The sequence below is a fragment of the Dysidea avara genome, chromosome 1, assembly GCF_963678975.1.
Source record: "Dysidea avara chromosome 1, odDysAvar1.4, whole genome shotgun sequence".
NCBI classification, from domain to species: Eukaryota; Metazoa; Porifera; class Demospongiae; order Dictyoceratida; family Dysideidae; genus Dysidea; species Dysidea avara.
The window spans coordinates 59,985,637-60,000,709 of NC_089272.1; the positions used below are offsets into that span (position 1 = coordinate 59,985,637).

Below are 15,073 nucleotides of genomic sequence, written 5' to 3' on the forward strand. Positions count from 1 at the left end.
TGTCAACATTCTGTATTGCAGTACATGATACAGTATTCGAGAAGTCATCTATGCATGGATGTGTTGAAGGATGCTGTTATATTGATTTCCTGGTGGAGCTTGGTCTTAATCTCACATGTGTGCCATATACAGGAGCCTACTGTAGTTGATCACCTTTGAGGCAAAGATTTAACCAAGGTCAACATATGCATTTCTCATGTAGGAATTACAGTTAGCCTAGCAGTAAAGATTGAGATACTCTAATAGAACAGTCACATATTGAAAGGGGGGGGGGTGTCTGTGACTAGCTGTCCATGTTACTCCTACCCACCTGATTCTGGTGCCTACAAAACAGACCAAATACATACATCACAAGTTGTACCTTTTATTGTATGATTTTTATTGCTTTAAGGTATTATATTATGGTAAATAACACAAAGCTAGTGTGGGGGAAACACCTAAATCATGTATGCATCACATGGCTGTCATGTGCTAGACACACAAAAGTCATGTACGGGGTACACAAAAATATGTGGTCCCACCACGCAAATTTTGTGTGCTAAGCACACAAGGAAATGTGTGAAATAAGTTGCAAGTGTTTCACACAAGATTTTGTGTGGTGGGCACACATGTATACTCAGACACTCGTTCTCGTAAACTGCTGGACGGAATCATACGAAAAAATACTTAAGGCCACACCAAGTCAAACCTTAGTTTCTGGTCACCCGCCCGCATGGTAAACCTGAAACCCTAGTTTATGAAGACTATTATTAATATTACAGGTGCTTAAGTGCACGTGACCCAGCAAGACACTTATTTTTTACTGCAAAAGATCGATATACTCTAATAGAGCATTCAGGGATTCCAATAGAGCATTCAGGGATTCCAATAGAGCAGTCACACTACTCTTAACTCTAATATTAGGTATATATTAGGTATATATGCCACACTAATAAAATGTTTCTAACTATAGCTAGTTTTGTCCTTGATTATATAGCTGTTCAGATTATAACTGTTACTAATGCTTCTGTAACCAAAGTAATTTCAGTAGCATTAACTACTAGTCCATGCAGATGCATATGGGCCATAGCTTTAACTTTATAATTCAAATGTAGTCCTCTAATGATTAGTCTAATTCCTTATCACTGAACACTACAGGGGTATGGAAGCCGGCAACATTTGGTGAGCTTAAACTTAAACTTTTCCATAACTAAAATTAGATTGGCAAGTAGAAACCCTTATAGTTTAAACATTCCCAGATGATCACTAAAAAACAGTAGTCTGGAGCACTCAATGACTCAAAACTTTGACAGTTACTTTTCTCAAGGTTACTGAATAGAAGGCTGGAAACACATAGCTAGTGGGCTAAGACTTTACATTTGAATGAAGAATTTCTGATGTGAAAATAGAAGTTAAATTTCATTGTGTATCATTATCATTTGAACAACTTAGCTATAAGTCATAGTAATACTTTCCTGACATAGCTAATGAGACATTTATTTCACTTGGAAAGCATAAGTAGCTACATGAGCAAAACATTTCCTATAGTATATTCTAAATAAATAAATAAATATATACTTAAATGCTATACATCAGTGTATAGCTAGCCATGATCCATCAACAACTTTCCTAGTGCATTTTTTGCCGAAGCACAACTACTTATGTTGTTGGTTAAGTATAAAATCAACATGAATGTGCTAAATTGAACAAATAATAATACCATACAGTATATTGTCACAGTAGACAGGGGCGGATCCAGAGTTTGGAAAGAGGGGGGGCACCTTTCTGAAAAACAGTTGAAGACCAAAAAAACTTGCTGAAAACCAGTTGAAGACCAAAAAAAAAAAAAAAAAAAAGTCACGACAATAATAGCTAGTTATCCTTACCAACTATATCACGTCTGTTATGTAAAAATTTATAGCTTCATAGGTAAGCTACACTGCCTCATGAACATTGTGACTGCTTTATTAGAGTATCTCGATCTTGTATGCAATTTCTTGAAGGGGGGGGGGGGGGGGCATTTGCCCCAAATGCCCCATCCTGGATCCGCCACCGGTAGAGTCTATAGTCCTGAAGTCCTGATCATCCGCCCGCCCGCATCCATTTGTAGGCTTGGGAGTGACCAGAAACTAAGGTATGACTTGGAGTGGCCTAAAGACTTAGCTACCACTAACACCATCTGTTAGAGCTGTTTTTTTTTTTTTCTGTTAAGGCTATTCATTAGCTATCAGCAGAGCCATAGTTTATTTCTTTCTATTTCATTTGCAGGAAGGTGTGATCGGAAATATGCGGGCATGTCACCACCTCTATTCTCGGACACGAGCTAGCTATCAGCTGGTTCTCGTGCACGGTTAAACCATAGATAATATCTATGGTTAAACCAAATCGTATGAAAATTATTGTGGACGTACTTTACACATAGCCTATCTAAACCTCCACGTTTGAGCTAAAAAGCTTTATGGTTAGCTAACTAAAGCGGATTAAAGTTTCCATGAGAAACTGACTAATTTTTCTCGGATATTAAATAGCCAATGCTTCCTATACACCAAATAATTTAGTCACTGAGGTTATCTGATGGAGCTGTTAATTGGCTATCAGCAGAGCCATGGTTTAAAGCATCAAAGGATTACCACGAGGATTACTCAGTTACAAGCTCGGCAATAGCGGCTAAACACTTTAAGGTTACAATAATAAGATACGTGTAAATGGTTTCATGTTTCACTACACTAGCACTGTTATTTCAATTGTACATCGTAGTGATTGGCAATGTTAAGGCGGTAAAATTCAGCCAGCAGCTGTAGATATTCAATAAAATTAATAATAAAATAATGCACATTGACTGGACACGTGGTGCACAGTTAGCTACAGTATGTAATTTTGCGGTTGAACATGTTCGAGATTGGATATAATAATATCGAAGGATAGATAGTTACCACCTGTACACCGCCTCGTCTACGTAAGGAGCGTAGCTAGACCTCAATATGGGATCAGACAGCAGTGCGTCTCCTAGTTTACTGGCTCTACAGGTGAAAGAATTGCACAAGTTCTATGGGACAGGGCGCAGTGCGCACCATGTGTTGCGTTCGGTCAACATGGAAGTACAGTACGGATCAATGTGAGATGTTCTTCGTTTCTCTTTTTTATCGTCATGTCCATGTGCACACTATCAAATATTCTTCAGCTAGGGTCTCCTTAGCATCACCGCTTGAGTAAATCCTCAGTTGTTTCAGTATGTACCATCTCTCAATGTCACCATAGAATAGGCTAGTCTCGCGTTCCAGACGGTTTGTGTGGGGGTTTATTTGCCGCCCCCACACAAACCGTCTGGCACGCGAGACTAAGAATAGGCTAATAATGCTGTGAAATGTCGAGCTGCCTAGCCAAGGGGGTGGCACTACAATATATACTGTACTCCGATCTTCATCCTTGGTCAAAGTGGAAAATAAGCTTTAACCATTGAAACTCGCACTTGGCTCTTGACCAAAGTTTGTAAATTTACATTTACATTGAAAGTATCGATAGTGCTATACAGATTTAAAGCTATATATGCTTGTCTTTTGACTGACTGAAAATTTCTAGCGTGATTTTTGACTTTCGCTTTGACCAAGGACGAAGATCAGAGTACAGAACATATTAGAGTGCCACCCCCCTTGCAGGGAGTCAGTTACTTGGAAAACGCTTGGCGATTACCGTATACATGAAAAATTTCGAGGTGGAAATTTTCGCAGATTTCGTAGATCACCTTTCACCTACAAAAACTTTCTTCTAAATTAGCTAAAATAACTGCCTAGCTACCACAATTTTCTTCCAACATTTTTCCATAGTCATTCATCTATGAAATTTTCTACCTCAAAACTTTTTACGTACATGGTAGTCTCACGTAGCCAGACCCTTTTCTTTCTTTTGTGTGGGGGCGGAGAAAGAAAAGGGTCTGGTGAACATAGTATAGCATTGTCGCTGTGTGGCCTATCCCGAGGCTGTGGGGATTCTACTGCACAGCTTCCTGATTGTTTATTGGTGCGAATGGTGTGTTTTGTTAATCATTGTGCCATTTGCATTTTGTTGCCATAGATAGTAAAGCAGTAACTATGGTAATCATTTTGGTAAATATTATTCTGTTTCCTGTCCTCCTCTCAGGCATATTTGTATGCATGCATGCATGCAGGCGGGCGGTCCGTTTCCATTATGGAATTGGCAACTTTTCAAGCCATTGTTTAACTGGTTACAGCCATAGCAACAGCCTAATAACATTTTCAGCATGTACCTTGATCCGTTTTATGTTGCAGGAATAATACAAACATACTAGCATGATAGTACGCTGACACGTGAGCTGACAACCTTACAACATCGATGTTACTGAGCCTATACAGTATGCAAGAAAAAAACGGAAAGTAATAGAAGAATATATATGGAATAATGGAATTTTTAGAGGTGGCAGTAAACAGATGTAGGTGGTGGATAGGAAACAGAGTATTTATGGAAATTTGTGGGACAAATTAGGTGATTAGTGTAATTAAGACCAAAGCAATTAAGTAGCTGCAAATACATTTTCATTGATAAAGTCTTGGATTTTTCCTTTTTGTAGGTTTTGGGACATTTCTGATAAGATGAATCGTCTACAGACTTGGTATGCTGCATAGTAGCAATTCATGACAGGTGCACTGACTCATCAGACTGAGCCAGAAAGAATCCATGCCAAAACGCAGCATTAATGTTGCTGTGAATTGCCTGATATTTAACAACTGACTTTGGTATCATTTTGACAGGCTATAGCTTACAGTATCAGTGCTCACTTTGGCTTGTTAGAATCGCTAAGGATAGGCTATAACAGTCTAGCAGCGAATCTGGTACGATTTCACAAGATATTTGGAATGAATATAATAAGAATTGACTGAATTCTCCATAGGAATTATATTACGGATGATTGGGTCCAAAATGACAAGATGAGCTTCATCGTATCAACTTTCATTTAGTATCATCCTGCTCCCCAAGAGCTGCTCTTTCTGAAGGTACTTGCGAATCTGTAATCCATATATTTTATATGAAAATATATGCGAGTATAAATTGCCAATACAATAGAAGCTATTCAATTGTACAGTAAACAAATTGGTGCACCTGGAGCAAATCTCTGTTAACTTTTCCATATGAGAATGCAATGATGGAAACATCAACAGATCACATCATTCGCACTAATAAACAATCCGGAAGCTGTGCAGTGGAATCCTGGGATAGGCCAACGACGATGCTATATTATGTTCACCAGACCCTTTTTTTCCCTGCCCCACACAAAAAAAGAAAGGCGAGACTACAATATTTCAATTTTGTCTATAAATTTAGCTATCAAACAGTTTCATAATTACATGTATTTCAAATCAATCCGTGATCTGAATTTCAGCAATTCTCTTCAACAGAGTTGAACATTTTGCTTTAAAATTCTCACAATAGCTTTGCCAATATTGCATAGTGAAGTATAACCAAGCCCAAAAGTGCCCTCAGTTTGACCCAAATGCTCCAATAAGTTGCTACAAAAATTAAAATTTTGTTTAGCAGAATTTGATTGATTAACTCACACACTATTGCCTTCAGACAGGTGGAGCTCAATAATGCCAAAGGCTACTGGCTTGATTTTTTCACCGCTAGATGCCACTTCAGGCAGACATATGTCTTTTAGCATACCACAATACATGCATTGAACACGCCGTGGACTTATCTTTGCCTTCTTTTGTGCCCCATATCTTTTCACTGACAGCACATTGTGCCGATTCGCAGTAGTGTATCATGGCTAACCTGTGGCTCGGCATGAAGGAATTGCCATAGAATTAGAATTGCCATAGAAATGCCATAGAATTAATTTTGTGTTTGAACACATGTCCCGACCATCAATTACTGAGAAGTGAAGAGGTCATTACACTTCCTCTCTAGCAATGTTCATGCAGTCTGTTACACAGTGTTACAAACAAAAAACAGTACAAGAAGTGTCACTGCGATCAATCCAGTCATGACGGAAAATACACACAATTCCCATTACAAAGGTGATAGACAAGCTTAACCCAACTATGGCTAAGACTATTGGCCTAACATTTCCACAGTTAGATGTCGCTTCAACCCAACAGGTGACATACCACATTATGCATCATGGTCTTACCTTTGTTTCTATTTTATTTCACTAACAGCACAAGGTGTCAATTAGCAGTGGACCATTATGGCTTTCCTGTGGCTTTACAGACTAACTATCAAAGTTATTGTCTGCATTTTTGAGTAGTTTGTTTGCTTCTTCGCATCAAAAAATAATTCCAGACTTATAATAAAATTAAGTTTACACCTGGACACATGCCCCAACCATCAATTACTGGAAAATAGAATTTATTTTTATTTATTTATATATTAAGGCTTTACAGCACAAGTGCTGAAGGTCTGTAGGACACCTGGTCCTACAGCCTGTTTAAAGTTGTTACAGAAAGTGTGTTTGAAATGTGGAGAAAATGACCATTATACAGTACTTTGTTTTCAACTATTGTAGCAATGTCTATCAGTGAAAAAATCAAACCAGTAGCTTTACTGTAAATTACGCTAGTCATTAGTCAGCATAAAATTTCACTGTTTTAGGTTTTGTAGCAGTGTACTGGAAATGTTATGGGTCGCACTGAATGCACTTTTGGGCTTAGTTATGCCTAATCAGTAATGTCAAGGTGCCAGAAGAGGGGGGAAGCAGTTTCAGTGTCATTCAAGGAATTATGCTGCTAAACCTTGGTTTTACAATAAGGGAATGATGTGTGGCATCATTGTTTTGTTATATTTGACAAGTGCTAGAATCACTATGAGCCAAACAATTATAATGTTTCATCGGATTCACCTAGAAAACTAAGCGTTTTTACAAAATACATCATCTTAATCCTTTACGAAGGGTAATTGAAAGAGCTAACGATTCCTACTAGTCACTACAATTTGTGAATTTGTGAAAAGGGGTATTCCACACACATCCAATATACGAACTTTGATGACTCATAACTTCAGATTAGAAAATGCTATTGACTTGGAATTTGGTCAGTATTGAGTGCCAACATAAATTAGAGGTTGGAGCAAATTTCAGATTAACGTGTTTCATTATCACTAAGTTATGGTTTTCCAAGTTCATAGAATTGGATGTGTGTGGAAGACCCCTTTTTCGTAAATCCGGTCACATTTGCTGTTTTGTATTGTGATTATTAGGATTCACATGGTAAACTATGCCGTTAAACAAGTAATGGCTACCACCTTTCTCTGGCAAGGTGCCATGAGGCTTTTGTGAGGCTGGTTTCTGTTTATAAGAAAATGCAAAAATCCATGATCCATAGTCTGTATGTTAGTTGATATTCTGTATTTTACCATCTACTACACATAATGGCATGTGTAGCTGGACAAAAACTGCGTATCATCAAGAGTTCATAATATAGAGAGGGGGGGAGAGTATCTAACACTGTATTACCTGGTCAAAACACACTGTGTTCAAAGATTGCATAATGACTATCAGCACCAAAACTTATTAAATTGCTACTGAAAGGGTGCTAATTCTATTAAAGTAAAGCACTAAGAACACTTCCCTTTGATAAATGAACACCTATCAATGCACTTCAGTAGGTGAAGCTAGGTGACCAATTTGTATGGAATTATACTGAAGTATACTGAATATTCAAGATATGATGCAATCTTTGAATGCAGTAGTGGTGTTCGCACTTGAACCGCTTTTATCAAGTTGGTTTGATCCAAACTGTTTTCAAACCGCTTCACATTCTTCACGCGTTCACACCAGCAAAAAGATAAACTACTTTCAAACAGAAAGTGCTTATAATAATTATTTGCTCTAATAGTTTAGCAACTTTAGCGGATGGAGTTGTTAATTTTGGCAAATGTTTTCTGGTTAAGAATGCATTGGAAAGCGGCGAAGAGTCTAGAAGTTTAAAACAAAAGGAACTAGCCAGGAAGAAGCATGTTTCACGCTACCTGAGACAAAGGCAAACGAAACTAATCAAGTACAGGACTTGCCACGACTGAGTCCCTAGAGGGATAATACTTAGATAGACATTTAGTTTATAGCTGAGTAAAGTGGATTATTTCGAAGCGGTTTGAGGTGGTTCAAATCACATCAGAAGGTGAGTTGAAAATAATTAGTTTATAATAAAGCACTTTTAAGTGTGAACGAATTAAACTAGTTTGAAAGCAGTTTATAGCGACAGTGCGAACAACCCTAGTGTGTTTTGACCAGGTAATACAGCGTTGGATACTCTCCCTCCCTCTCTATATTATGAACTCTTGATATCAAGTTACAACTGACCAATGAATGACTGCAAACCATATTTCTTTGTCTCATAATGGTGTTGAATTTCCTTTGATTTGGGGAGTGTTTGTGTTAATGAATTCAGTAATTACTCTTGTGTGATGAATTGGAACAGTTTTCATAAGGCTTTATAAGGTTAAGGTATACAGGAAATTCAGCTAATGGAAGCCATATGGAAAAGAAGCCATAATGTTACCACAAGAATTCTTTTATTGCATCATGCGATTAGATTTACGCAATAACAATATGGCCACGATGCGTGTTACAGCATGTGGCTTTGTAGTAAGAAGAAATTTGTTATTGTTTAGAGAGTAATAGTGAAGAAGACATTCACAGAAGTAAGTAGAGTGGCAAAGAATGTTTCTTTAAGACAATTCGCATCTTTCGCGCAAAGTTTTGGCGGCAAGGATAATTTGTGGTTTTAGTATGGTATCCTATTATTATTATTATTATTATCATCAAATTTACCACAATGGAAGGCATACACAAAAGGCAAAGCCTGTACAAGGTGTCAGCCACAAAAAAGAACACTACAACTACAAAAATATACAACAAACAAATAATTACAAAACTGCACAACAATACAAAAACATCAATTAACACACACATAATGGTATAATGAATGCCGGAAGGATTTTGGATTTGGATCATTGAGGATGGTTAATGGTACAGAATTCCACAGAAAGACAGTGTTAACAAAGAACGAATAACGACGAGAGTTGATGGTTGACTGTGGTGGGTTTATTGACAAGTGATGACTTCTAGTAGATGAAATTGAATTAAATTTACAGTGACAATTAAACTTGATGGATGTACGTTGGTGATAAATATTATGGAGGAAAGAAATAGAAAGGTACTGACGTCTTGATTCAAGGGTAGGGAGATTAAGCTGAGAGCAGCAATCACTTGAAGATACAGTCCATGAATTGGTCCGTGGACTCCAGCGACTGCCACTAATCCAACGTGCTGCCCTATTTTGCAAAGATTCAAGCAATTTAATATCTCCCTTGGTATGTGGAGACCACACAACAGCAGCATACTCCAGAGTCGGGCATACAACTGCTTTGTACGCCGCACACTTGGCCACACAGCTGCATCCAAACATTGAGCGCCGTAAACAGTTTAAGGACTTGGTGGCCTTATTAATCGCATACCTGCAGTACTTGGACCAACTCAATTTACCATCAACTAGCACACCAAGGTATTTGACAGGATTGTTCCACAAAATTGATTGACCATTAATATAATAAGTGAAATTAACAGGTTTCCGTTTGTTTGTGATGGCCAGCGCTTCACATTTCACAATATTTAATTTCAGCTGCCAACAATTCGTCCAGTTGGAAATTGCAGTCAAATCATCTTGAAGAGCAGAACATTCCTGTTGGGTATTAGCTGGGGCATAAAGCAATACATCATCAGCAAAAAGTTTAATTTTAGAGTTCTTTACGACAGAGTCTAGATCATTAACATACAACAGGAACAAGAGAGGGCCTAACACAGTGAGTAGAGCACTTCTGCGTCAGTTTTCTTTAGTATACTAACGAGTTAGACCTCTGTATTTGTGTTGGCTTATGTAATATACGTAGGAGTAGTGACCTATCGTGTAAAGAAATGGCTTCTGTGGCTGTAGCGAATAGTACTGGAAACTCTGCGGATGACAAGAAATTTATAATTGTTAATAGCTCTGTTGCGTTAATAGCTACCTAGTCTTCTGTACTATTGGTCACTAACTAGTAGTCTGTGCTAACGTCCAGTGTTGCAATAGTAGCCTAATACTTGTTCTGTTTATTGCAAGTTGACGCCAAATAGTTACTTCGAAGGTGCTGGTAACTTGCGATGTAACTCAGCAAATAAAGAGTTCGCTTATCTGAATGTATCGCTGATAGTAGAGGATACCTTGCTCTTTCAATTGCAATCAAACATCAGTGTGTAACATGTAAGGTCTGTGTGCTAGAACTGTAGTTTGTAGAGGATGCGTTTAATTGGATTTAAATGACTTCCGGTATAACCTCAGTGTTCTGTAAGCTATTACATTATATTTGTGAGGCTTAGCTATAATCATTATTGTGGTAGGGGTGTTGTAAAACATGAATGTTTGTTGGCTAATAAATTGGCTATGCTTAATCATATTCATGTAAGGGACTAATTTTTAAAAGTATTTAGCCCTTAGGAGAGTGACAATGCACTCTAGTATCTGTGCAAAGGACATCTGCTATGCAGATCAGCTACTCACCATTTGGAAGTGTTACCAACCTCCTAGGGGAGGGGAAACAGAAGGAATTCTTCCCTGCCCTGTGTTGGGATCCCAGTAAAAATGCATTTAGTGTACTGTAAGGGCCTACTTTTATTTTCTGCCCCTTGTCCCTGTTGGCCCTGCCAGTGTGCTCTCAGATAGATGAAATAGTCTGATGAAATAAATAAGCATAGTTGATTCCCACAATCATACCGGCAAAGCACATTGGCAAGACCACCAGGGTAAAAGGGTAGAAAAGAACGCACACCAAACACATTACTGAGTCCCCAAACAGGCCAGGGCAGGGAAACATTGTTCTAGTTGCCCCACCCCCTTTTTTGGTGGCCCTGCACACAGATAGCACTCTAATATATGGTGAATAGTTGTTCAGAGCACCTGAATAGCAAATGTCATTTACACAGTTTCTGTAGCGCATTGTCATTTCCCCAGTACACAGAGTCAATTTTGTTACTGAAGACTTTCAAAAACATATGGTCACTCTATTAGACCTTACATGAATATATTAAGCATAGCCTATTTTTTATCAAAGGAGTATACTACCATGTCATTCCATTTTTAATACCATACCTGTTTCACTGCCCATACAAAAGTCTCAATAGTAGCAGTGAAATTTATCCCGTATTTCACTGACAGCAGTGAAAAGGTTGTAATTGCAATTTCATTGGCTAGCATTTATGTTAACAATGTAGCGCCAATTAGTGTTAGTGTTGACGTGTGTTTAGTACATAGTGACAAATTGCGTACATAGCAGCGCTAATGCACAGCATGCCTATGTGCAGCGAGTATGGTATTAACTGGGAATAGCATGGGTAGCAGTGAAATTTGGGATAAATACCACTCTTGTTGTATTGGAAATGGTAAATTTCACTCGGTTTCGCCTCGTGAAATTTATCCCCATTTTCCAATACAACACTCGTGGTATTTATCCTAAATTTCACTGCTACCCATGCTATTACTAGTACAAATACCGTGTTTTACAACATCCCATTGTGGTTTACCACCAGTTTCTGTCATTTGCAAATGATGTTACTGTATAATAGGGCGTGCCTTGTACCAGGGTGGTCACCACAGTGAGTGGTTGACATGTTGAGAATACATTGCAATAATACCTCAGTGCAAGAACAGAAACTTTCACTGAAAATGCTATGGCAAATATGCCACTGTCCACATTAATTATGTAACTTGTGCAATTGAGTGCATGTTGTATCACTAAACCTGGTGAGCAGGTTTTTTTCCACAACGGTTGGTCGTAATGGGACAAAGTTTTGAATGCTAGTTGTGGACAGGTTAAGGAGTGCTGGTGGTGGATTTAGGTGGGTTTCTGTAGTTTTGATAGAAACCAATTTAGTTCAGATCTATTAAACTAACTTTACATGCGGTCTATTGCCAATTGTAACCTGAAAAACCAGTCTTATAGCCTGTCAAATTTTGGCTACTAGTCAAAGGTTTAATAACTTTCTTTCTGAACATGACTGGACCATTTTTACTACTTATGTAAAAATCACTGGAGATTTGTTGAATTTACAGAATTATTGTAGCTTATACAGAAAAGGAGATACACAATATTAAGCCAACATACAGTATGTACTTTCAGGCTATAAGACTGGTTTTGTCAGTCTCAGTCACAGCTTATCTTAACTTAGTACAAAAATAATGACAATATAAATTCCATCCCACAATCACAAGTTTTCTAGCATTACTCGTTGAGGCATAGTAACGTATTAATAACGTTTTAATGTATGGATAAAGGTCTGGTGGCTATTAGCCCACGTTATTAAAACCACGATCGTTCTTCAGATGCTACTGTACGAAACAAATGGGGTGAGTTCTTGTTAGTTCTTTCACCTAATAGGTGAGTGCGCCCAAATGATATTATATCACTTGTACCATGGCTGCTTGGTATTTGCTGATATTATACACCCTCAGGCTTTGGGTGTATATATCAGCAAATCCCTCGCAGCCATGGTATAACCACTAAAAAAACTACATAACTTTCCTTCTTGTGTCTTTCTTCATGTCTATGACCTATTTTTAAATGCATATTACAATGATAACACCCATTCTCCAGCAAATTTACTTTTTGTAGGTTCACTTTGCCATTGTTCTTCTGACTTAATCTCTGCAAGAGTAACCAACATATTAATTGTGTTAACAAGTATCCAATCTATTCATTTTAACACGTTCATTTGGGAACCCTATATCATTACCTATAATTTTAACCACAGTATATTAAGTTCATACCAGAGCAACAATGTTGTTGTGTACCACTGTGTACTTGACTTACTGTGATCACATAGCTGCACAAGTGTGCATTCCTATATGATCAATCAGAAGCCATGCTATTGTTGACCACAGACTGCCTATTGTTGGATATGTCAAAGTTGTATAGTACAAAGTACATTCAATGGTAAGGAAACAATACACTGGTGTTTGCTAACTCTGATAATATTAACTGACTACTTAACAGCTACACTACATGATGACTGACTTTGATGTACATGTTTAGTACTGTGTAACATCAAGCACCACCAGCGTCTCTTATTATCATGTAGCTAAGCTATCCATAAATGTATTTATAAAAAGTAAATAAACTAGTGTAAAAATCATTCTAAAAATTAACACATGGGAATAGAGATCACTGAAAAAAGTAAAAAAAAAAAAAACAGGAGTCAAACAAGCCAGCATGTTAAACACACTGAAATCTCTATTTGGACTCAAATAAACATTTATACAGAAGCATTCTCAGTACTTATCTGCCCCTGATTTATGGAGAAACTACTGATTTTTCCTTAGTTTCTACCTTATCCATTGAGTCCAAATAGAGATCTCTGTGTGTTTAACATGCTGACTTGTTTGACTATTGTTTCTTTACTTTTTTCAGCTAATATTTAACATTATTTTTACACTAGTTAGTTTACTTTTTATAAATATGGATACCTAACATGATAATTAGAGGTGCTGGTGGTGCTTGATATTACTCAGTATCAAGTCAGTCATCATGTACATTAGTAATACTATCAGTGTTATCAAGAGTTTATAATGTGTAGGGAGAGTATCAAACTACGCTATACCCTGTGAAAAATGAGCCCATAAAGTAGCCTGCACACCTTTGTGTTCTTTTGTAAATCTAACCACTGTTGATTGCCTGGATTTTAACACCTTCTTAGTTTTGGTCGGGTCGTCCACATTGAATCTCTATGGCTAAAACCCCACTTAGATGTGTCGCTTTACTATCAGAGCTGTCGAGGACTCGAGGCCTCAGTTGAGGCCATGGAAGAGCGACCATGATGAAACTTTGAACGAGACATAGTTGATATTTATGGCTTTCCAGGTTAGTTGGCTGTGTCTTTCCCTTTGTACTGAATTCCTCAGCGTGTTGTGCCATACTTTTCTCGGGCACACTGTTCAGTCTCTCAACGTTTATGGGCACGCCCCCATACTTTTAATTAATCACCAATCAGCACAAATCACTAAGTCATTTGAACAATGCCATAGGACTTAACAGGCTCATTTTTCACAGGATATAGTGTAGTTCGACACTCTCCCTACACATTATAAACTTTTGGTGTTATCAACCACCAAATGAATGTATTGTTTCCTTACTATTGAATGTATGCTTTGTACTACACAGCTTTGATATATGCAACTATAGGCAACGTATAACATACTGTGGGTAGCAGTAGTATGGCTTCAGTTAGGTGATCACAATAAGTAAAGTACCCAGTGCTACACAACAACATTGATGCTCTGGTATGAACTTAATATATTGTGGTTAATAAAATGTAGGTAATGATAAGGTTTCTAAAATGAAGATGTTGAAGTGAATAGATTGAATACTTATCAACACATATTAACACGTTTGTTACCCCTGCAGAGGCTAAGTCAGAAGATCAATGGCAAAGTGAACCTAAAAGCAGCAAATTTGCTTGAAAGTGGATGTTAACATTGCAATATGCATTTAAAAATAGGTAATGGACATGAAGAAAAACATAGGAAGGAAAGTTATGTAGATTTTATCCCCAAAAAGTATTCACATTTTGCTCTAGCCCTATAGGAAAAAATAATAATAATAATAATAATAAGAAGAAGAAGAAGATGAACAAAATGGCTCTAAATGGCAGATTTCATTTCTTTAAAAAGTACTTTTATCAAGTCCTTTTGACTACAGCTTTGCTAGTGGACGTAAACTTCTTCCAGTTTAACTTCTAAAGCTTCTTTTGAGGTGGGAAAAGATTTCTAAGGTGGTGTTTATTTGAGTGTTCTATTAGGATTTTGGAAAAAAACATAGGCAATCTCTATAGTAGTGGTTCATGATATGAGTTATATCTGGCTTAATTTGCCATTGATAGCAATTCAACTAAGCTTATTTTCAGCAATTTGGACCAACTGACAAGGAGTTATTGATCACAGTGCAATAGTACTGTATAGTATGGACCACAAAGGAGTAGGCGTAGCCCACAAAATAACTTCACCCAAAAACCAGCCTCAATTTTCCCTGATGATGATGAGGCAGTGTTGGTTAGGCA

At 37.6% G+C, this 15,073-nt stretch overlaps 2 protein-coding genes across 3 annotated transcripts in view; one reads left to right on the top strand and one right to left on the bottom strand.

Moving 5' to 3' along the window:
• LOC136239005 (cytochrome P450 4F6-like) overlaps positions 1 to 15,073 on the bottom strand; it is a 71,018-nt gene that overhangs the window by 46,341 nt on the left and 9,604 nt on the right. The window lies entirely within an intron of this gene.
• LOC136238967 (ABC transporter G family member 20-like) overlaps positions 2,833 to 15,073 on the top strand; it is a 73,609-nt gene continuing 61,368 nt past the window's right edge. Inside the window, exon 1 of one of the 2 annotated variants that reach the window (XM_066029689.1) lies at positions 2,833 to 3,094. In XM_066029689.1, coding sequence (XP_065885761.1) covers positions 2,961 to 3,094 — 134 coding nt within the window. In that variant the 5' untranslated portion in view covers positions 2,833 to 2,960. The remainder of the gene's footprint in view (positions 3,095 to 15,073) is intronic. The other variant, XM_066029696.1, reaches the window with a different exon arrangement.